The sequence below is a fragment of the Lissotriton helveticus genome, chromosome 3_1 (genome assembly GCF_964261635.1).
Source record: "Lissotriton helveticus chromosome 3_1, aLisHel1.1, whole genome shotgun sequence".
Classification (NCBI taxonomy): Eukaryota; Metazoa; Chordata; class Amphibia; order Caudata; family Salamandridae; genus Lissotriton; species Lissotriton helveticus.
Window position 1 is genome coordinate 162,642,078 of NC_136061.1, and position 25,412 is coordinate 162,667,489.

A 25,412-nucleotide genomic window follows, 5' to 3' on the forward strand; every position below is an offset into this window, starting at 1 on the left:
TTAGTGTGTAAAGCGCTCCTCTGGGTGAATTTTTGATGTGATCTTTCATTGACATGAAGTTGTCCAGGATGAAGCCTTGGGACTTTGCTGAGTAGGATAGAGTGAGAAAACAATTTAAGGCATTCAGGTCGTGGATTGGTAGGTGATTGGAGAAGTGTGGCTCAGTGGTTAGAGGCGGCAGACCCGGAATCTGAGATCGACCGTGGACCAGGGTTCGATTCCCCGCCTCGGCGGGTCTCGGGCTCATAAATTCCACGGTCTCGACAATTCTCGCTCCGGTGCCTACTCGACTCACGGGGTCACACTCTGCGACTCTGGGCAATAGCTTGCTTAATCTCCACATCGGCCCCTCGCGGCGGGATGCCTGGCTTTCACCTTGTGGATACCCTGCCGGGGTTTCTCACAGGGGAGTACCAGGACGGGTTCCCTAAGCAAGCGCGGAGATGCCCCAGGGTAAGTCCTGCGCTATATAAGTTTCATACATTTACATTTACATTTACATTGCTTTTGAGGGAGAATAGAATTATTTCTGTTTTGTTGGGGTTTAGCTTTAAGTGGTTAGAGTTAAACCAAGATTGTATCTTGCTCAGTATGGCATGGATTTGTTGAATGTCACTGGGTGATTTGATTTTGTAAGAGTTGGGTGCCATCCGCATGTAGGTGATATTTGATCCCTGCCTGTTTGTAGATGACAGTAAGGGGTTCCATGAAGAGATTGAAAAGGGAATGGGAGAGAATTGGGCCCTGGGGCACACAAAAAGTGACATGTGTGGGTTTTGATAGACATGAGCTGATTCTGATTTGGCGCAATCAGTGTTGTAGGTAAGATGTGAACCAAATTGAAGACAGTGCCATAGATACCAAAGTGAATCTTCAGTGATTCAAGTTAGGATGGGTGATTAACGGTATCAAAAGCCGCAGATAAGTCGAGTAGGCTAAGTAAGCATGCGTCTCCATTGTCTAAGGATCTGTGGCTGTCATCTGAGATATAGAGCATGGCAGTTTCAGTGCTGCAGCCGTTCTTGAACCCAGATTGGAAAGGGTGTAGGAGGTTGAATTTTCCTATATGATGGTTAAGTTGTTGTAAGACCCATTTTTCCATAGTTTTGGTTAGGAACGGAAGGTTGGAGATAGGTCTGAGGTTGTTGAGATCATTAGGGTCAGCCCTGCCATATCTGGCAAGTGCAGTGTCGAGGGGTTTGTGGAGGTACATTGTAAACGGCATTTAGTGGCTGGTTAACAGTTGATGGTGCGAAGTACGGGAGTGCAACAAAGGCTTGAACCTGGTGTGGTGAAGGAGTGATGAAAAGTAGAGAGCAATTAAATTTGATATGGTTAGGTCGCAATAGAAGGCTGGACAGGACCATTGAAGGAGTGGCAATAACTAGTGATCAAAACGGAAAGCTAGTTTGAGGCGTATGTGAGTTTCTATTGAGAAAGTCACCAATATGTCCGTCAACTGAGAGTAGAGTAGGTAAGAAATAGGCGCTTAGTCAAAAACTGTGATAGTTAACCAGTAAGGGTAGTGCACAGAACTAGCAGCTCAATGAGGATTCAAAAGCTAGAGTGGTCAGCTAAGAACAGAACTCCAGATCATCCTATAAATTGGAATACTGAGCAAAAACGTTATGACTCAATAGAAAGGAGCATGTAAAATGCGGTAGAACTCTGAATCATCATTATGACCAAACAAACAGACAGTGGAGTTCCAGGCTCATGTAGACAATGACAGCATACTAGGTAACTTCGATAATTGCTGGGGCCACAAGGTGGAGCTCCAGGCTTAGACAGGAATCAGAATACCATGACTAGGTTGGAAGAGACAACGAGGTATGAGGTAGCAGTGAGGAAGACTTAAGCGGAGTATTATGACCTGAAGGCCTTTCATGAGGCCTTCAACACACCTTTGAGCAAAGAAGAAAGAATAGGGACTGGACAGCATAGTTTTGGGACAGAGGAGAAATATAAGGGAGTGTTGCAGCTGGAAGGAGTCTAGAGCTACCACTTGCAGTGGCAATGGCAAAACAATTCCCATATTATATATTGAAAGGAGAAACTTACATCGCGGCTCGATCAACCATAGCGCGGATCAACAGCATCAGGTGACGGGCCAGAACAGTACACGAGCCTCGGAGCCACAACCTCATGTCTGTCACCACCTGAAAGAAAAACTTCATCAGAAACATTCTTTCACAGTCACAGATTAAGATGATTTTAAAGAAGATCATTACTTCATAGTTAATTTCGAGCAGGCTGCATTTTTGTTAATGAGTCTATACAACACTGCTTAGCAGCTAGTGGTGTCCTACTGGACTTTATATGTGGTCTATCCTACTTCTAGGAGACCGTGTCTGAGCTAGACACAAGTAGAATGCAAGGACTTTTAATGTGGGTTCTAACGAGGCTTAAGCACCATAGTGAGAGTATCAGGGTTATGTAAATGTGTCTGATTTATATTGTGAAGATAAAATATTTTTGTTCACGTCTTTTAGTTCTCCACTACTGTAGTTCTAGTTTTATTTGCCGTGGAGAGCTTGGGCAAATTTATAGGGGCGTTTGGTGTAAGACAGGGAAAAGCTCTTAATAGAGCAGTTCTTAGGGCTTATTCACTAACCCGTCTGTTTTCACCAAACATGATGCCAGTTAGGTTAGGACATCCTTTGTTGATTTTAAGCTTATACTAAGGGAGAAATGCGAGTTAATAAAACGTGAATATATCTTATTAAAATGTACAACCCAATCGGTTGCTTTAATAAAAAAATCAAGGCAAGGCAGACGATTGCCTCCTAGAAAGGGAGAATTGATGACTATCCATGGTCGTTTAAGGCGCATCAGGCCTCTAACTTCCTTTCTAATTTCCGTTATCCCGGATTGAATTACCAATTAATAATCGAAGAAGGAGGGAGGAGCTACGCTAGCAACCAAGATGGCCGCTTAGGCCCCCGGCTCCGCCGACCTCCATATCCTGCCAGAAGATCCTGTCGATAATCCTGATTTAACGCCCGACCCCCGTGTAGATGAACCTCTGCTCACTCCGACAGTGCAATTCCGAAGATTTAATTAGCTAGGGTGGCGGAGCTGCGTCAAGTTTGCGGCCTAATCCAGCAGGAGAGCCGGGGCCTCGAGTTTTGCTCTGCCCGTGTCGTAGTTGAACAACATCGGCCTTGGGAGCCAGTCAGGGTCCGGTCTACCGTAGTGGAGGTTTTTTCTTTGCCCGATCTCGGCGGCGCTCATTTTGCCTGATCGACATTGAGGGAGGAGCGACGTGGCACGACAGTAACCGGGGGTGGAGGTCCCTGACCCGCGGACCCGGTGTGACACTGCCGGGATTCGGTGGGTCGGGGTCTTCGATCGTGCGAACGAGCTGCATATTGTTGCCGCAGAATCCGGTCAGCCCCCTCTGACACCGTCCGTACCTCTCCAGTCTGTTGCCCCCGGGGAAGCCGGCTCCTCGGGGGCAGTGAACATGATCGTTGTTGAGTGTGGAGTGATGGATCGGACGGAGAGTGAGCCGTCGCTAAAGACCATAATGGCAGCCATCGGGGCATTTCATTCACATGTGGATGCCCTGATTCACAAAATGATGACGGGCTTATTGGCTATGGAGTACGTGGAACCGGACCATGCTACATCACAGGTATTATCACAAGCTGTGATTTCAACTACGACCATCTTGATTCTGGACGAGGACCCCGTGCGACAAGAGGAGCAGCAGCCCTTGGTTGGTCTCTTGGAAAATCCCGAACCCAGTGTTTTGAACGTATCGACCTGCTTACCATCATTGCTAACTTTGGGAAAACCGATTTGCGTCCCCTCCCCGGAGAATCCTTTGGGTGACTGTCCCTGGACTTCTGTTTCATCCTCTCCCTCTTTAGTGACTTTACGATCTTGGAGAAAACTACATTGGGACTATCCGTCCGTGAGGGAGTGTTCCTACGCTGCTGAAGTTCTTGGCCACTTGCTGACTTTGAATTGTATTGTATTGCATTTATTCAGACTCTTTTTTCATTTTGATTCTCCTGCTGAAGTTATGGGAGGGGTTCACACAAAGGTTAGGAAGGGCCAGGGTTGAGAATGATCGACTGTAGTTGGTATTACGGCCCTAATGGATGTGAAATTCGTGGCTGTTTGTCTCGCGGGAGGTTGGGCGGTGCGTCACGGCTCCCCCTAATTTAATTTCTTTGGGACTATAGATATTCTTGACTTTTTATCATAGGGGGCGCTGGTTTCGGCAGGGGGAAAGGGGACCGGGAGCTTATATGGAAATGCCCTCCCCCACAGTCTCTCTCTTCTTCTTTTAGAACTTAGTTAGTTGGGGCGACAGGCACACTGCTTGGGGGGTTAGGCGATAGCCGTTGCAGGGGTGCAGGGTGGGGGGATGGGTTTTTTGTTTTCTTTCTGTTATCGCTCATATGGTTTTTCCTTTTTTTTCGATCTCTTCTTAGTTTTTCCTCATATGTAATATTGTCGAAATATCCTGATTTTGTGTTTTTTACATTCTAGTATCTGACTATCATGAATCTTTGCATTTATGGTTCTATGGGTGAGAGGGAGGGTCTTGAGAGTCCGCATTTGAATTGTTTATCGATTGTAATGTTGCAAGTCATATTTCGAATTCATTAGCGCAGGCCTCTCAGGGATTTCTATGTTGCTCCACGTCTATCCTGTTATTGTTCCTGTTCACCCTATTATCCTGTATGTATACATGGCACCAGATATGTCTATTCCTTTTTTCTTGTCTTAAAATAATAAAAAGATTTATATAATAATCGAAGAAGTCTGCTTAAGTTTAAAATGGTGCTTCTGGAGTGCATGCAAGCAAGTGGTGTTGAACCATTTCTTGGTACACGTGCACTACTTTACATTGTCGAGGTCAATACATTGTTTTATGGTGTCTGAAATGGTGTGAAAAAATTTATTAAATAGATGATTAGCTTTCATATCTAGACAATAAAGTACGTCCATGTACCAACTGGTTATCAGTTTAGTTAACAATGAGGCTGTATTTCCCGAGGCCATCAGATTCTGCACCTATTATCGATAGTACTTTCATTCCTTGGGTAGTTACAAGAACCTTAACCTTTAAGATTAGATCAATCACAGGCGATATAAAGGGTATGTGACCAACCAGGGTGTTGACAATTATTATTATTTTTTTTCACAACAGAATTTTATTGTTGAGAGCCAAAGCAAAAGGAATGCCTCATGGGGCACCCATGATACACATATACCGCGCGGTGCCTGCCATGCTGTGCATGGAAGTGCAAAGCATGCCTTCCTGCCATTGTGGCGTACGGTGCTGAGTACACCGCCCGCCACAATGGTAGGAATGCTGGATGCCCCGGCCACTGTGGCCGGCGCATCCTAATGCTGGCCACGGGACCCCCACCCTTATGGCGGGCGGTCCCTTTCACAGGTAGGATGACGGGCGGACAAAGGCCCCTAGGTGTCCCACACTCACAGCTGGAGATACAAGAAGGATTTGTGGCTCTAGGAGGGGTCTTGGCTTCCTCCTCTTCCTCCCTCTTTGAACAGAGGAACCTGAGACGTATATTCCAGTCTTTCCCATTCCAGCAAACTGCACAGTGAGTGTAGTTTACATTATTATTATATGGACTCGATATTCTTACCGCTATATTGTTTCTGTGATATTTGTGTACCGTGATATTTTGTATTACAATATAATGACTTAGAAGGATGTGAAGGCACATCACCTTGAGTCCGATCTGAAGGAAGAATTGGTGACTTGTCCTTGTAGCCAAGGACCCTGTCAGAGAGAGGGAAGGAAAGGGCGAAGTTGTACAGGAGGGGTGGGGTGGAATGTTAACAGGAGACTTTCCCTGGAGCAGAGGTACGTCCCACGGAGGCTTTCAACCTGAGTGATCAACACGGTCAAAGGCAATGACTGATCTGATTAACTTTGCCTGCAGTACCGCGGCAGGGGCAATATGTGCCTGGCGGTCTCTCTGTACCATCTCCATCATTGCCTTTGAGGGACTCTAGCTGGTGTGACCGCGTGGCAGGCTGAACTAAAGCAGTGATAGGTATCTGTCTCTGGCACCCACTGTGGCACCGCCAGCTCGTGCTGAGCAGTCCTGGGTACCCCGCAGAAGTAAAGACTGCTATTCAGAGGTGAATGCCCATAGGACCTCTCGACGAGTACAGAACCTGCCATTGCCCCAGATGTGCTTGGGAGCAACACCTACTCTGAAGATCCGAGGTTGTGGTTTTGTGGCACTATGTGCCAAAGATGGTACCTGGCAACCGTGATGCTGAACAACTCAGCACCACATTGGGGTACTACTACAGACACCTAGGACATCGCCTGGAAGTGAGTGACTGTCGCTAGAGCCCAACACCTGGAGAAGAGGATTGCCAATCAACTTCACCCAAGGAGGTGGCAGTGCAAGACTTACCGGAGTGATGGGAATGGGCGTGCTGAACCCTCGAGGCCCGCCCTCGGGGAGCAAGCATCAGAGCCTGGAAGAGGGCCTACACCAGAAGGCTCTGCCCCAGCCACTCAGACTCGATGGGCTGCTCACCTCCAGCACACATGCAGCGTACCGCAGGAAAGCCCCACCCACCGCTTGCGTACTCACGGCGGGGGAAAAGTTCAACATATATCCAGGGTTTCCAGAAGTACAGCAGTTTTTGAAAATCATACTTTCTGATACCAAGAATAACCTTGGCCTCAGATATAAGTCATTGACTTTTGGTTAAGAGGTTTCAGAGGTGTCAGGAAAACATGTCACAGGTGCTATGTTAAGCATTATTCAGAACAATTCAAATTTACCTAACACAGCGCATCTCTGAAAGGAGGGTTTTAGGTGGAACATTCAGGTGCCACGTTGCAGCTGTGGTGGCAGATGAGGTAGGTAGCTTTGAAGGTGGTTCAGTAAGGAGCTCACCCTGTTCTAGTAGAATGGCCTGCACTCACCGCTGAGGTGATGCCACGTAAAGAAGAGTTTCTGTTTTGTACTTTGCATCTTGTGCTAACGGACAGCTGCACCCAACTGTACAAATTGTACAAGGTCTTTAAATAAAAACGCAGAGCACACTCCCTGTCTATAATATTAACATTATTCCGATGAAGAAAATATGTTTCAACAAAACCACGGTCACTCCTTTTGTTCTTATGAATGTCACATCAGAGAATGAGCAATGCCTCCCCTCAGAGATGAGTCACGGAAGCTCATTTCTGGAAACTGCTACAAATCGCTTGAACAGCTGGGATTTGTTATAAAATGTCAAAGAACATTTACAATTAGTAAAATATGCAGTTTCTCTTTTTTTATTGAAACGAAATGAAGATATTACCACCCTACTGCTTTATGCAACAATGTTTTCCTAGATAGTCAGGAGGGGATATTCTTGTAGATGAACAAATAGTGTGAATAGAGCATTTTAGCGTCAAATTCTGCCCGCTTTCAGTTTTATGTCCATTAGGGCTGGGGGGTTGAGGCAACAAGGGAACAAAATCTAGTACTCTTGTCCTCTCTAATCCTTGCTCAGCAACACTCACCAGCAGTGATAATTCAGAGATGACCCCGTCATATCTATAGGAAGAGCCAAAGAGGCCTGGATCCGTTTATGTAGAAGGAATTGACGCCTTTATATATATATATATATATATATATATATATATATATATGGCTATAAGGTACAGAATCTGGCATAGTTGTGGCTTCATCCTCTCTCCCCAGGACCTACCTGCTAACATCCCATAACTTCAAAAGAGTCTCTCATTCACACCACATGCCCAGGTGAGATGATGCCTACATCTGATCCAAGTCGCTGTTCAGACTTGTGTAGGTCTGTGAAGAATGCCACCCTGAGAGGGATAGCGTCATTGTCATCTAATGGCTATCTCTCGTGCAGATGCCGTGAGGCTGTGTCTAATTCACGTGCTGGTGGCCCCTCCTTAGAAAGATCATTGGGAAATCATGCGCCTCTCTCACAGCGCGCTCCTAATGGAAACAACCCTACCTGCATCGGGCTTGTCCTGATGCAACTCTTCACCTGGTCAGGGCTGCCATGATGGAAAGGGAGGTGCACCAGGTGAGGGGTGCAATGCGTCCCTCCGTGAATGACGGATGTGCTATAATCTGATCCTGCCTCACCCCGGGGCCTCACAATATGTGCAGCAGGAGATGTACATGCACAATGCAAATTGTGCAGATGCAGCACATATTGTACAATCACAAACCAGTTCTGTGAGTATGTTATGTCCTCAAAGAACACTTTCGTCTTGATCATGCCAGCACAGATTAGGAGATGGTTTTCAGGAGTTGGGCTCATTATTTTGATTTGAAGTTGCAACAATTTCAGATCCATTAAGTGATAAAAAGGTTACAAATCTTGGCAGCAGGCAAATCTTTCCATTGAGTAAAAGAGATGGCAAAATAGATTCTATACGCAACTGTACGGCTCCCAGATATCTCTCTATAAAATGTAGGGTTGTGTGATTGTGACGAGTTGGTGGCCATAAATCTGGGCCTCCACTTTCTGGAGTTCCCCGTGGGTCTTCGGAGAGTCTAGCTTGGGATGCGAAAAGGGTTTGTAGCAGCACTCCAGAGACCGGGATAGAGCTGGGCATGGAGGCGTGAGGAGGACTAGACACGGGCTCATGGTGTTGCATCCGTCGCGCCACAACCGATGGAGAAAAGGTTGAGCAGTTTGTGGACCTAAGGAAAAGAGGGAGGTGCAGAGACGGGTCATAATAAAATGACGGGTTCTTTAGAAGTAAAATGAAAATATTTGCCTGATAATAAGATGTCACGCTACCTAAAGATGGAGATGAATTAAGGATGTCTAAGAGGATAATGATCAAATAACTTTCAACAAAAGAAAAATAATCTCCTGGAGTTAGATCTGAAGGTGAACATGAGCTACAAGAATTTAATAGATCATGTAATGTAAGCTGATCCAAATCAGACCATATAGATATATGTAAGATAGTAGGTATGAAATGGAAGGAGATAATATTAAATTCCTCCCCTACGCCACTAGACTCTGCTAGTACTGATTTTTGAGTCAACAAGGTTTGCTAAAGGCTCAGATAAAGAGTGAGAGACAACCTGTATGGCTGCACGTTGATAGGAGGACAGGTCACTAAAGATTTTGAACATTTATTTTTGTTTATTGTCAACAGAAAGGATTCTTGATGAATAATAATGAGAACAGGTTTCTCTGAAGAAAACTTTATTTAGAGATCATTATTCTGTTTTCACGTTTTTAACAGCATCGCACAAGTACATTCAGCACTTTTCATGAACGTTTAAGATTGTCAAGCACGTCATTAAACCATGGGGAATTTGGACTTTATTCCTGCTAAGTTCCACTTTGTTCAATGCAGACCAGATATGAGCACAGTATTTCCCATAATGGTAGCAGGTCTAGTTTGCAAGTAGACTACTGCTCAGGTGATTTGAAGTAAAGGTGTAAAGCAGTTATTTTCCTCCATTCTTTAAGTCTATCTGATGAGCAGGGGATGTTTAAGTACATAACAAGGTGAATTTTACCACCCCGCGGTGCCTGCCAAGTTGTGCATGGAAATGCACGACATTCCTTCCTGGCATTGCGGCGGGCGGTGCTGAGCGCACCGCCTGCCTCAATGTCAGCAATGCAGGATGCGCCCGCCAGTGTGGCGGGCACATCCTAATGTCTGCAACGGGACCCCCGCACCTATGGCGGGTGGTCCCATTGTCCAACATGTCCGCCCGCCATCCTAATGACCCCCTAAGTGTGTTCTGATTAACCCAACAGTATTGTGGAAAGGATCTTTCTTTTTTAAAGTACTGTTTCAGAGGTATCTTTAAAGGAGTATCTACTCATTTTCTTTTGCTTATTTATGTGAGGAGCCAGAAGGATCCTCATCTCTTCAAAAGACTTTGGTACTTTTTTTATGATGAGTATACTGTATTAAGGTAGTGATATGAGATTTAGGAAGCAATTATGCTATATAAATATTAACCTTTATCAATTCCATGAGAAAACAACTATGAATATATATATATATATATATGAAGCAAAAAGTGCATTCTCACAAAACCAAAGGGGGTTAATATATAAGTGGAAGGAGTAAGATAATGTCAAACCTTATCAGTGGGAGGAGTAGGAGAATCCCAAAAGCGTATTATCTTGGTTTCATAACATTTATGTTTCAGTTTTCAGGAATTTCAGAGTTCTATATGTAACTACATAGTCTGAGACACAGTGACACTCTGAAGGCAGGCATATTCTTTATAACAACGCTGCAATACATTGAGATAATACACTAGAGAACTTAACCTTGTTTTGAGATATCCCCCTTGTTCCAGCGGATATCAGTACCCAACAGAGTGACAGGTCAGAGTGGCGATATGCAATACCCTTGTTTTCTTTCTTATTCCTCTCCCCTTTCCCAGGGTCTACTGCTAACCAACATATTACTCTCGTGTATGCTTGGCTGTGGATTTGGAGCAGTGAGGAAACATCGCTCTTCATTGACTATAATGTTAGTGATTTCTGGCATTAAGATGGTGGGCCGATAAGCCTGAGGTGTGTAGCGCAGACCCTCCCAGGCTAACCGGCAACAAAGTGAACACTCTGCACAGTGGGAAATGTGGTGCTGCTTTACAGAGATCTTGTCCTCCACCCTCTTGAGTAGGTAAACTTGGGAGGTGTTGTCCAGACCATCCTACGCCAGCAGGTACCACAGTAGGGGGCCCATTAGGATGGCGGGCGGATCGCCCCCGCCATCCGTGCTGGAATGACCCCCCGCCATATTAGTATGGCTGGGTGGTCCGCGGCGGACGGAAAGACCGTCCGCCGCTTTTCCGCCCCGGTCATTTGGCGACCGGGGTGGAAAAGGGTTTATTTGGTGGCGGTGTCTATCAGACACCGCCAGCCATATTACAATGGGCTTTGACAGATGCCTTTCCGTGGCTGCATTGAAGACAGAGTCTGCTTTGAGGGCCCGATGCGGGCCCCCATGGTTTCCAGGGGTGTGGGGGGTGCACATGGAGAGTACCTATGGTACCCCCCCAGCAGCAGTTCTATGCACAGCATGGCAGGCACCGCGCGGGACCTGCCATGCTGTGCATGGAAGTGCAAAGCATGCCTTCCTGTCATTGTGGCGGGCGGTGCTGAGTGCACCGCCCGCCACAATGGTAGGAATGCTGGATGCGCCCGCCACTGTGGCCAGCGCATCCTAATGCTGGCCACGGGATCCCCGCCCTTATGGCGGGCGGTCCCTTTACCAGGTAGGATGACAGGCGGACAAAGTCCGCCCTTCATCCTAATGGGTCCCTAGGTGTCCCACACTCACAGCTGGAGATACAAGAAGGATTTGTGGCTCTAGGAGGGGTCTTGGCTTCCTCCTCTTCCTCCCTCTTTGAACAGAGGAATCTGAGACGTATAGTACAGTCTTTCCCATTCCAGCAAACTGCACAGTGAGTGTAGTTTACATTACTATTATATGGACTCGATATTCTTACCGCTATATTGTTTCTGTGATATTTGTTTACCGTGATATTTTTTATTACAATATAATGACTTAGAAGGATGTGAGGGCACATCACCTTGAGTCCGATCTGAAGGAAGAATTGGTGACTTGTCCTTGTAGCCAAGGACCCTGTCAGAGAGAGGGAAGGAAAGGGCGAGGTTGTACAGGAGGGGTGGGGTGGAATGTTAACAGGGGGCTTTCCCTGGAGAAAAGGTACGTGCCACAGAGGCTTTCAACCTGAGTGATCAACACGGTCAAAGGCAATGACTGATCTGATTAACTTTGCCTGCAGTACCGCGGCAGGGGCAATATGTGCCTGGCGGTCTCTGTGTACTATCTCCGTCATTGCCTTTGAGGGACTCGAGCTGGTGTGACCGCGCGGCAGGCTGAACTAAAGCAGTGATAGGTATCTGTCTCTGGCACCCACTGTGGCACCGCCAGCTCGTGCTGAGCAGTCCTGGGTACCCCGCAGAAGTAAAGACTGCTATTCAGAGGTGACTACTCATAGGACCCCTCCACGAGCACAGAACCTGCCATTGCCCCAGATGTGCCCGGGAGCAACACCTACTCTGAAGATCCGAGGTTGTGGTTTTGTGGCACTACATGCCAAAGATGGTACCTGGCAACCGTGATGCTGAACACCGCATCACCACATCAGGGTACTGCTACAGACACCTAGGACATCGCCTGGAAGTGAGTGACTGTCGCTGGAGCCCAACACCTGGAGAAGAGGACTGCCAATCAACTTCACCCAAGGAGGTGGCAGTGCAAGACTTACCGGAGTGATGGGAATGGGCGTGCTGAACCCTCGAGGCCCGCCTACGCCCAGCAAGCATCAGAGCCTGGAAGAGGGCCTACACTAGAAGGCTCTACTCCTGCCTCTCAGACTCGCTGGGCTGCTCACCTCCAGCACACGTGCAGCATACCGCAGGAAGGCCCCACCCACCGCTTGCGTACTCACGGCGGGGAATAAGTTCAACATATTTCCAGGGTTTCTAGAAGTACAGCAGTTTTTGAAAATCATACTTTCTGATACCAAGGATAACCTTGGCCTCAGGTATAAGTCAATGACTTTTGGTCAAGAGGTTTCAGAGGTGTCAGGAAAACATGTCACAGGTGATATGTTAAGCATTATTCAGAACAATTCAAATTTACCTAACACAGCGCATCTCTGAAAGGAGGGTTTTAGGTGGAACATTCAGGTGTCATGTTGCAGCTGTGGTGGCAGATGAGGTAGGTAGCTTTGAAAGGTAGGTTAGCAAGGAGCTCACCCTGTTCTAGTAGAATGGCCTGCACTCACCGCTGAGGTGATGCCACGTAAAGAAGAGTTTCTGTTTTGTACTTTGCATCTTGTGCTAACGGACAGCTGCACCCAACTGTACAAATTGTACAAGGTCTTTAAATAAAAACGCAGAGCACACTCCCTGTCTATAATATTAACATTATTCCGATGAAGAAAATATGTTTCAACAAAACCACGGTCACTCCTTTTGTTCTTATGAATGTCACATCAGAGAATGAGCAATGCCTCCCCTCAGAGATGAGTCACGGAAGCTCATTTCTGGAAACTGCTACAAATCGCTTGAACAGCTGGGATTTGTTATAAAATGTCAACGAACATTTACAATTAGTAAAATATGCAGTTTCTCTTTTTTTATTGAAACGAAATGAAGATATTACCACCCTACTGCTTTATGCAACAATGTTTTGCTAGATAGTCAGGAGGGGATATTCTTGTAGATGAACAAATAGTGTGAAGAGTGCATTTTAGCGTCAAATTCTGCCCGCTTTCAGTTTTATGTCCATTAGGGCTGGGGGGTTGAGGCAACAAGGGAACAAAATCTAGTACTCTTGTCCTCTCTAATCATTGCTCAGCAACACTCACCAGCAGTGATAATTCAGAGATGACGCCGTCATATCTATAGGAAGAGCCAAAGAGGCCTGGATCCGTTTATGTAGAAGGAATTGACGCCTTTATATATATATATATATATATATATATATATATGGCTATAAGGTACAGCATCTGGCATAGTTGTGGCTTCATCCTCTCTCCCCAGGACCTACCTGCTAACATCCCATAACTTCAAAAGAGTCTCTCATTCACACCACATGCCCAGGTGAGATGATGCCTACATCTGATCCAAGTCGCTGTTCAGACTTGTGTAGGTCTGTGAAGAATGCCACCCTGAGAGGGATAGCGTCATTGTCATCTAATGGCTATCTCTCGTGCAGATGCCGTGAGGCTGTGTCTAATTCACGTGCTGGTGGCCCCTCCTTAGAAAGATCATTGGGAAATCATGCGCCTCTCTCACAGCGCGCTCCTAATGGAAACAACCCTACCTGCATCGGGCTTGTCCTGATGCAACTCTTCACCTGGTCAGGGCTGCCATGATGGAAAGGGAGGTGCACCAGGTGAGGGGTGCAATGCGTCCCTCCGTGAATGACGGATGTGCTATAATCTGATCCTGCCTCACCCCGGGGCCTCACAATATGTGCAGCAGGGGATGTACATGCACAATGCAAATTGTGCAGATGCAGCACATATTGTACAATCACAAACCAGTTCTGTGAGTATGTTATGTCCTCAAAGAACACTTTCGTCTTGATCATGCCAGCACAGATCAGGAGATGGTTTTCAGGAGTTGGGCTCATTATTTTGATTTGAAGTTGCAACAATTTCAGATCCATTAACTAATAAAAAGGTTACAAATCTTGTCAGCAGGCAAATCTTTCCATTGAGTAAAAGAGATGGCAAAATAGATTCTATAGACTCTAATAGAGCAAGTATTAAGCGCCTCCAGAGAGTCCAGAATGCGGCAGCCCGCATGTTAGTAGCGCTGCCAAGATCGCAATCGGTGGCTCATGTGCTTCTAAAGTTGCCCTGGCTGCCCATCGAAGCCCGTGTTCATTTTAAGGTGCTGTGCATTGCACACAAAATCTTGATTCACCAAGCCCCTATCGGACTCTCGGGCTTATTGAAGCCCTATGTGCCTGGGCGGGCCTTGAGATCCACCAATTGCGGGTTGGTTTGTGTCCCCCGAGTAAGGAAAGCAAGGGCGGGGGGCCGCTCGTTTGGCTTTTTGGCGGCCAAACTCTGGAACTCCCTCCCGGTGGACATCAGAGCCATATCTAATTTACTGATGTTTCGGAAGTCCATAAAGACATGGTTATTCCCTGCTACCTAACGACAAGAATGCTTACCCCCACCCCCCTCCCTCCTGCTCTCCTCAGGTTTTCTGGTAGCGCTGGGACGCCTCGTCGCTGAGGCAGCCATGTGCTTTATAAATCCTCTATAAATAAATAAATAAATAACTCTTGTCCTGTGAACTTTACATTACTCAAAAGAACTATTTAACTTGAAAGGGACGGAAGGGTGGAGACAGCACAGGTCAATTCAGCAAATATAGCAAAACTTCCATCATGTTTATCAACAAGCTGGTCTGACTTTAAAAAAAAAAACTGTAACTAGCCAGAGTGGCTTAAAATATTGGGAGATAAGTATATGTAGGTAAGTATAGGTTTACTTACTGAGCTATATATACAAACACACAAACGCAAGTATAAAATAACTTGACAATATATATATATACATGCAGTCAGGGGGCCCGAGGAGACGACATATTCCAGCAGACAGCGCAGGACATCGGCAGAGGGTTGCAAAGAATCCTGAAGCTCGCATAACCACTGGGACGCCCAATCCTGACTTACAACTGCATTCTGGGACTTGCAGTCATTTCGATACTCCAGGAACTATTACAGGTGATACAAATCACCGATAGGGGCGGAGCGAACTTTCACTATTTTAGTTGGGACACACCTATGTGATTTTACCTCCCTTTCCTGTTCCACTCTGGGCGCTGACGAGGCCACTGGGCCGAAATGCATACGCCCGCTGCTGCATAATCTTGGAATAAAGAATCTCCACCTTGCTCCCCTACTGCGGCCTCTGCCTTTCATTTTTTGAGGGGTTCTGGACATATATATATATATATATATCTACAAGATAATCAGATGTGACATTAAGAATCGTAAATCTATACTTACCTACATATACTTTACCTTGGTGATATTTTGGTTGTCAATATTTTTGTAGCACAATATTAAGTACTCAATATTCAAAGATGCAATCATGTATGCTGCCTCACTTCACAGTCAATCTTACACCGTTGGCTTTCTAACACTCCAGGACGAAGATGTAAATTCAGTTTCATCTGAATCACCATATGATTATTGCAATATTGACTTCCCTATCAGTCGTAGGGTGTTGTGTCACCTTTAAAAGGGCGATTTGCAACAAACAACTATTATGTGGTCTGGTGTAGGAAATAACTATTCCTCACTACAGAAGCTAAGCCACTCTAGGGCTTCTTCTGGGGAATTCAAGGATACTTTATAGATACATGTGAAACATAAGATGACCCCAACCCTGGATGGCATGGTTAAGGCCCAGGTAGACAACTTTAGGACCCTCTGGTGCTATAATGGTGACCTGCTATGTATTGTTCCCTACTGTCATACCCAGAGCCCAAGGAGCCTTTTTTGTATTTGGCTCTTGGCCACATTTGGTTGACTCTAGTCATCTGCAGAGCGATTTACGGTCCACTGAGTTCATAGGAACCAATCTGACAGCTGCTTGAGTCTAATATTAGTCGGTCCAGTTCTTGGATTCCCAAAGGTACTGCTGTCCATCCAAGGTGCACATCTGTCTTTCAGCTGCTTTCAGAAGACAACATCCCTTGCCGTATCCTATGATTGCGGCAGGGTTAACGCCCATACCGACATGCATGTGAGTTAGTTTCTCAAAACACACAACTAAAACCATTCTCATCTGAAGCATATTCTGTCATTTACCATTGGACTCTCGCCAATAAGTCCCCAGACAGTGTCATCAATCATGCCAGACTATGGCCCTACTGGGACATGCTAACAATCACACCTCCTACCTTTTAAGGCGCATCCCTCTGGCTCGTGGGCAAACACACAACTATAGAAAGCAGCAATAAGGCATTCAGTCATGCTCCTACCTTAAACATTGATATTATTACAGATTCTCTTGCAAATTTATGCGACCCCTTGGGCGCACATAGTTTCTGAACTGCACTTTTACACAGGCCTGGATACCCTTTGTTTATTATTATTGGAATGCCTAAGGTGGTGGCTTACAGGACACATCTTTTAATTGTAATGATCATTCTATTGGCCACTTCCCATTGTAGATAACAAATATACATGTTACATGTAAAAAGCAGTCACAAAGAGTGCATAGGATTCAACCAGACCTGATCATTCCTGCTCCGCCCCGTGTGCAGCTTTCCAGCGGCCTCACCAATCAGCTCCTGTTAAATAGATAATAATTTGGAGTAAGTTTTAACAATAATATGAGTGTCATCACCGCATTGATCCCAAATGTGTGCGTTCCTATTCTGCTAACTTCATTTTAGGATTGCGCGGTGTTGCCCTTCATTACCTTGCCTCTCATTGGACTGATCTCTCTTCAGTGTGAGGCTCTAGTGCCTGAATCCCTGTCACACCAAAAAGAGAAACCTAATACCATAAAATCATGCGTCCTTATTGTTACCCTAGACAAAAAAAGCTAGAAGGCATTGCTTACTGAATATTAGAACATTGGAATGTTGAGTGCTCCGTTGAAGACAATGGAGTAGCTTCGGCTTAGAAGGGCTGGTATAATCCAGGAGCTCCAACATTCCAATGTTTGTCTTCATATTTCTCCCTTTTTAAATTAGAACATTCCACCCTCTCTGATGAAGGCGCTTTTAGTGCCAAAATGCGCGTTGAGAAGACCCATCTCATAGCCACCTTTTCCTTATGTATATATGTATTAATTAATGTTGTATCTCATCCTTTTTCGCATCAATGTATGTTTTCTGTGATTCTTGTAATTTGTGTTACATTGAAATCATGTTGCATTGTATATACAATTTGTTACATATTCTTTTAATAAGTTAAATAAAATTCAAATAAGTTTTAATATAGCTAGACTGTATTTGCACTGAGTTCCTACCACAATGATGTTGTTGATATAATGAGCTGTTAGATTAATTGAACCGTATGACTGCCTAGGGTTTTTGCCTACAATTATATATTAAGGGACAGCAGCTGCAAGACAGGGGGCATAAGTATAAAAGAATTGTGGTTACGAGAAGCCCATGTTACTTCCCACAGACAGAAGAGATTATCATGAGTGTATCCTGAGCATACACTCTTCTTCTCCCTTGCAATAAAGGAAAGCCTGGAACATTGGGCCATAGGAGGAGTCGAGGATGTGGCTCCTTGAGTATGGGGTCAGGTCAAAACGCTGGAGAATAAACACCTCCACCTGCCCTTAACCCCCAGCATCTACTTACTCTCTGCAACTAGAAGTGCCAGCTGGTTTGCAGTACATAACATTACAACTGGGAAGTTATCAACAATGAGTTGTTGCCCCCGGAGGCGTTCCAAGAACACCAGTAAATAAAAGAGTGAAGCTTGATTTTGATAGGTAAATATCAACTTTTAGTTATTACCCATGGAAGTCCTAAGGGAAACATCAATGAGAAGGACTGGAACTGGTCAGGTGTCAACAATGAGTGGTTGCTTGCAGATACCGCTGGAAATCAAAGACAATCAGGGTGAAACATGAAAGTTGATGGTTAGGGATGCAGAAAAGAGTTGTGGTCTGTGGATACTGCAGCAGATCATCTCGTTTGGACACGATTATGGCGGAGTCAAGCTCTGTTTTATGGACTTTTCATTGCGCCTATCAGCCAACGGCCGTCGCAAGCACTTCCTCCCTAGTGCTGTGCATGTCTGTTGGCCGACGTGGCCCCACCCACTCAATGCAACGCCCTGCGGCGGAATTGCCACCGCAGTTAAGGCATTATGAGACGGAATGCAGCCTGAATGAGGGCGAACTGTCTGCAACTGAATAGAGATAACACAGGAATATTGCTGTTTGGCAAAGCTCAGGATCTTTGGTCTCTTGAGCGGTGGCCTCTTGAACTTAGTCACTTGCTTATGGCCACTAATGACACCTTTTTGGCCAAACTCCAGGAAGTGCAGAATACGCTGCTCACTTGTTCTGCAATATGCCAACAGGTTCCCCGTTGGTGCCTACTTTGAGATCCTTGCACTGGCTTCCGGTCAGAAAGCACAACATTTTCAAGGCCTGCTTTCTTACTCACAAGTCTCTGATGGGTGGTGGCCCCTCCTATGTAAAGGAAGAACTGGGTTACTACTGTCCTGCATGAACGCTTAGATCAAGCGACAAGGCACTCAACTGTTCCTCGCTTCCGTGCCACCAGACTGGTTGCTAGAGATTTCTCCTTTCTCGTCCCTTCAGCCTGAAACTAACTACCGTACCATCAGTGCTGCTGTTCGGCGTTTGCCAGTTTAAAAAAAAAACTTTTGAAGACGTGGTTGCTCTAGGTATTGTGCTGTTTTTGTGCTGTCTAAGTTCGGAGATATACCTCTAGATAGGATTTGTTGCTCTTTACAGAGTAAAAATAACATAACAATATGAAACGAAATTGCTGAAAGGTGTTAACAATTAGTTTTTGTCAACAGAGGTGTTCTTTGGGATATCAATGACAAAGAGTGAAGCTTGATTGTTGGTGGGTAGGTGTCAACAAAGAGTAGTTGTCGTTGGAGGTGTTCTGTGGGATGTCAATGAGAAACAGTGATGGTCTATGATGTGTTCAAGAAGAATGCCGAAACTGAACAAACCAGGATGTTCCCACCTACCCATCTGCAACTGTATAGGATGTGTGTTGTTTTCCTGTTACACCCCAAAAAATAAAAGACTGTCCTGGCTCCCGCTGTTGCCAGGTAGCTGCCTTTGTTAATGACGCAAACAACTCTTATGAAGATACAGGGGTTGTAAAGAAGCAGTGGAAGTCATTTTCTTTCTTTCTTTTTTGTTTTTTTTCAAAAACAGTGTTTTTTTTTTAAGGTGTTTATTGTATCTGGTCATTTGTACACAGCTGCATTGCCTACAACCCCGGGGCTGGCAGCGTGGAATGTCATCAACTTATAGTAAAATACACAGCTTAAACACCGACATCCCGGGGGCCCGGCAGCAAATGTGAGACAAAGTGAAATCTATAGATGTGCGTCTTTATCAACATCAGCAAAACAAGTGGCCAAAAATAGCGACCAGTTCAGTCCTTCAAATGTTAATCTTTAAGAAACTGGTGAACTTGTATACAACTCCCTCTCTCCACCCCATCTGCTAACAGGACGACCAGTCTGTCAATTTCCAGTGTCACACAACCTGTCTGGCTACCTCTGAAAGACAACCCTTAGAGCTGGTACCAGCACCAACTTCCCCCATCCCGTGTCTAGGGGTGATATCCAGAAATCTCTTTCATCTAACTCTCTGGCAGTCTCCACACCTAGGTCACTGCCAAGTTATGCACGTCACATGACAACGTCTGAACAGTGATCAACAACCCCCGTTTCTAACCATGTAACGTACGGTTCCCAAATATCTACCGGCCTGGAGCGGCTGGACATCAGTTCCCAATACCGGGTCAATTGATCTTTACAGTACGTAACTGCATGTAACCATCCAGCGACTGCGGGTGGTCGCGATCTTTTTCAGTGTATTGCCACTTGGCGTTTAGCCAGCAACAGCAGCATTGCCACCAGTTTTCGAGATCCTTTTGGTACCTCCTGAACATATCCCAATAACACTACCAATGGTGCGAATGGAACCTGAACAGTAGTAATGTGCCCAATGTGCCTCGCTATCTCCAACCAAAATTGCGCTACCGGTCCACATGTCCATGTTAATTATAGGAACGTTGCATCTTGGCGTCCACATCTCCAGCATGTAGTGTCAGTGTACAGTGTACAGGCCCATGCGGTACACCCTATGTAGAAAGTTGAAGTGTATTAAGCGGAGTCTGTAATTTGGTGATAAATGTTCAAGCTGCAAGCAGCAATATTCCCACTGTTTGTCTGTGATTGATAGTGCAATGTCTTGTTCTCAATCTACCCTTGAAGTGTGTGCCGTTATTGGAGATGTACTTTGTGTGGTACTATAGATGCGTGTGATTAATTTCTTTGGGGAGGGGTTGGACAAGATATTTTCTAGCGCAGGTAGAACTTGTGGTTCTCGGGGGTATTTAGTATAGCGTGCCTTGCAAGCTGCTCTAATTTGGTAATATAGTAATGTGTCCGAGACCGAGGGTGTCTGCTCTCTGCACATGTGCTGCAGCGTTAAGAAAGTGACATCTGCATATAAATCGCTACCTTTTACCAACTGGTGTGCCTCTGCCCGCAGTGTAGTCGCCTTATCCGTCAACGGAGATAACAGCGGGTTACCCCCTATGGGCATAGATGGTGCATATAATTCTTTGACTCCTGCCATTTTTGCTATACCACGCCATGCCCATCGCGTCGCTTCGACAGTGTCAATTTCCTGATTAGGTCCTTTGTAGCTCTTGTACACCGCCACATTCAGTGGAGCCGGAGCAACTCTATGTATCTCTATCGCTACAAGCGGTTGATACTGTGTCGGGTGATGCCAAAAGTGTAGAAACTGTGCCTGCGCACTGTATGCATTGAGTTCAAAATCAGGGGCACACAGCCCCCCTTGTTCGTAGGGCAGCGTCTGCAAGTTCCAGGAGACGCGAGGTTGATTGACCGCCCAGACCAGCTCCAGTACCACTGTCCTGAGTCGTCTGAAGAAGTGCACAGTGAGTGGCATCGGAATATTTACGAAGAAGTATAGACATTTTGGTAATAAGATAATTTTTACAATTGCTGTTCGCCCCAGTAGCGAGAGCGGCAGTCGTTTCCATCTCTGCACTTTGGTTTCGATCCAGTCTATGACCCTCCCTTAGTTTGCCATCCACAGTTCCTGCATAGATCTGCTCATGACAATACCCAGGTATCGTGTCTCAGATTCCACCCACTGTATGGGATAGTCAGTATTGCATGTATCGGTCCCATCCGTGAGTGCTAGTATCGTGGATTTTGCCAAGTTGATCTGGATACCTGTAAGGCCTCCATATCGAATCAATTTCCTAATTAGTACATTCAAAATATCTTTGGGGTTAACCATATATATAGTCATGCCGTCTGCGTACATTGAGATTAAAAGCCCTCTGGATGTGAAACCTATGCTCCTGTGTGCGTGATGTTGGCGAAGTCTCACCGCCAAGGGTTCGGTAGCAATGGCGAAAAGCAGTGGCAACAGGGGGCAACGTTGCCTTGTGCCATGTGTAATATTAAAGGGTTCTGATACTTGACCATTAATCCTCACTCTCCTTGTGGGGAAGAGGCATTGAAAGTCAGGCTGCAGTGAAGGAGGTGAGTCCTTCAGGAAGTATCTCGTCAAAGCTCATTTTCAGCAGCAGCTAAAGCCATTTTTAATAGCTGTTAATTCTCTAGTATGTATAGTTAAAAGGGACACACACACACATGGATCTGAAATGTAGGGAACTATACTACTTGCTTATCAGTGGTGCATAACCCCCTCGACTCCTTCAGTAGGTATGACCCATTCAAAACACACATCCTCAACCTACCTTTAACCTTCGTTCATTGGCTGTATGGATATCCTCGTCACCTTTAGTCACCACAAATTTTCCTTTGGACCATTCTTCAGAGATCTGCAAACATCAAGAGTGCATGTCACATTATTAAACACTTCTGCATGTATCTGTGGTTTCCTGTAAAATGCCATAGATATTTTCAAAGCCAAGAAAATGTTACATTGACACGCTACCGCGAGGATGGGACCTAACACTGAGACCTGTATGACGTAGGAACTGAGGGGAGGGCGAAACCACCCATGTATGAATGTTCACATACTGTATAGAAATGGCACTGCCCGACCATGAAACGTCCCCAAGATGATGCTCATGATTGATGTAATTGCATTATACTGAGAAGTTCAGAAATGACATACTGTATAACTAATTGACTAATTCTAAATGTATTTGGTGCAGTGTACTTTGATGAAAGGCTAAATAAAAAGTTTAATAAAAAAAAAATAAAAAAAACGTTACATTGATTCAGTCCATCTGATTGCTCTATTAATCTCACAGAGAGAAAAAGAAGATAGTTGTAAAAATAAGGGTTGGCCGTAGCGCCAGTATTTTGCTATAGTGTAAATGTAAGATTACATGAGGAGCATAACCCAGCATTTAGAGCTATTTTCTAGGTAGAAAATGCACCCTTACATACCCAAGGATGCATCACAGACCCGAGGATGCATTTTGCAAAATACCGCTAAATGCAACAGAACATGAACAGCACCATCCAGCAGTTGCCCATGCTCGTTAAGTTTGTTGTTCCTGTGGTAGGATTTTTGTGCCAAATTACTCGCTATTCTATAAACGGGCATAATTGCATCATTTTTGGTAAATTAACGTCCAAAGAGTAACGTGAAATTACCCAAATTCCTCTAATTTAATAAATATAATAAAAATTTCGCCCAGGCATACTGAAAATAAAGGTTATAAATAAAGCAATTCTATTTAGAAATATAGGGAGTAGAAGGCTGAGGGATTGGAATGAGGAGTCCATTGTAGGGACCTCCACTATGGGGATGGGAACTGAGGCAGCTCTTCGACCTCAGTGACCTTGACTTGGAGAACAGTGGCCTCGCTCGGGGTTTGGTTTAACTTCAGAATGCCTCCAAACGTGGCATGGACCCTTCACTCAAAACAGCAGGAGCACTGTGACACTGGGAATGCAGGGGAAAGGCGCGGAGACGTAGCGGGCGGGTTTAATCTGTGCCTGGTGCGGGAGGGAGTCCCGCAGCGGCTGTGGAGAACGGAAAGAGATAATGTGGTAAGGAAATGTCATTGGAAAGGCAAGACTGCAGATGTTTCATTGCTTTCTTTGTCTCTGTGTTTCAGAACTTATCAGTGATCGTTTAAAAAAAAATATATTAACCTAGATTCCAAGAAATTCTGTTTTTAGATTGTACAAAGGGGGCAGGATTTCAATTACACCGGTGCAATAAAAATCTGCCAGTCTAGCTAGAAATCTATAAATGGAGGCAGCATTAGACTAAGTTGCAGATGCCCAGAATTTGAGATACAATATCAGAGCTCCTAAAATCTGCAATCAGGGATGAATCACCTTATCTTGCTGTGCCCCAGCTTCCTTATATGCCAAAATTCGGGAAGCTAAGGGCTTTAAATTGTTCCCAGTGTCTGATAGAAAAGAAAATGAATTCCTACCAAAGTATACCCAAAACCTGTCAAAAGTTCTGCACCACTACGATACTCATAAAGCAACATTCATCTTTCCTTTCCATGAATCTTTCCTCTTTCTCAGCAATTCATTGTATTGCTCACTTTGTTAATGATTCCCATATCTGGTTTAGGGCAGTACGATAGATCAGTCTATGGATTCAATAGCCACAAAAATCTTCATAACAATGTTCATGAAAGGAGTAGCGCCAAATTAGGTAGAGAACATGTTAATTTACAGCGCTACAAGGTGCCACTGTAATCCATGGACTGACTCCTCGAGGGTCTCACTGTCTGTAGGGACGTCAGAAGAAAGGGTCACTTAAGTTTTATGGCATGGCGCCGGCGGCTGACCTTTAAATGTTATTAAAAGATTGTTTTAATACCCATTTATGTCTTCAGTCTACAAATCAGCATATATGTCCCTTCTCTATATTTTAAGCTCAAACATACCAGGGTATTTCTGAAGGGCCAGTAGCAGGTCTGTGATGAATATTGAGAAAAAGTAAGATGCACGAACTTGTAGTAAGTAATATAATGCCCCGGTTACTTACCGGTAATCTTCATTACTCCGAGTATAGTCTTCCTCGCCACATGACTTACATAGTGAGCTTCAGCTCCACACCAGAACCCTCCAAAGCAAAAAGTTAGCCTCCCATGCCTCCCAAGATGGCCGACCCATTACCACCTGACCTCTATAAGAGGGGGCCGGCCCAACCCATCAGCCTGAAAACACCAAGCACAAACATGAAGCCGATAGCCAGACAGGGAGGAAGGGATGGGAACTCATGTGGCGAGGAAGACTATACTCGGAGTAATGAAGATTACCGGTAAGTAACCGGGGCATTACCTCCTCATTAGTCTTCCTTGCCACTTAACTTACATAGTGAGCACATACCAAAGCCAAGCGGCTTCATGGAAAACTCACAATCAACAAACAGACCAGAAGGGGAAGACCATGAAAGAGGGCAAACCCAACAGACCAGCACGAGTGGAAGGACCACCCAGGAGAGAGGCAACCACGAGTAGGAGAACCAACCCGGGACCGAAGACACCGGGAAGGCCGAAAAACAAAACGGACCCCAGAGACACCAAGTGCCGCCAGGAAAACCGCCCCAACCGAAGGAAGGCAGAGATAGGCACGGGACCGGACCGCACGGAGCCAAAAAAAGGCAACAGCAACCAGGGCCAGAACACAAAAGCGCAGGCCCGACCAACACACCAGGGCAGCCCAACAAGCAGCACAAAGCGAAAGGGGAGCAAAAGTCCAAAGAGAGGAACCGAACGAACAGAGGGCATCCCCACCACAGCGACCCAACAAAAAAAATCACTAGCAGAAAGAGACAAACAGTCCGTCCAACACAGCAACACCGCAAGGGCGACCACAACCCGCGGGGGAGCCGAACCAGAAAAAACTGGGAAGCGGCACCAGAGCCAAGCAACAGACAGGCAAGAGCGAAAAAATGGAAAAGGGTGCCGAAAAGAAACAGAAGGGGGACAAACCCCCGCCACACAAAGGACCCCGGAAGGGACCGCGAAGCCAAGGAGAGAATCCAGGCAGGCACCAGGGTAAACGAACTCAGGAAGGAGCCGGAAACGACACCGAAAGAGACCCGCAGGAGAACCAACCGGGCAAAGGAGAAAAACGGAAAACACACAGGCCCGCCCACGGCCAGAAGGGAGGGGAAGAGGCAGAAATAGCCAACCGGCCAGGT

The 25,412-nt window shown here is 45.6% G+C and overlaps 1 protein-coding gene across 1 annotated transcript in view; it reads right to left on the reverse strand.

Moving 5' to 3' along the window:
* The window catches only part of ASL (argininosuccinate lyase), a 193,822-nt gene that overhangs the window by 85,015 nt on the left and 83,395 nt on the right, over positions 1-25,412 (reverse strand). The window contains exons 4-6 of the mRNA XM_078679465.1: positions 22,021-22,104; positions 16,768-16,824; positions 2,062-2,159 (exon numbers count right to left, since the gene is read on the reverse strand). Coding sequence (XP_078535591.1) covers positions 2,062-2,159; positions 16,768-16,824; positions 22,021-22,104 — 239 coding nt within the window. The remainder of the gene's footprint in view (positions 1-2,061; positions 2,160-16,767; positions 16,825-22,020; positions 22,105-25,412) is intronic.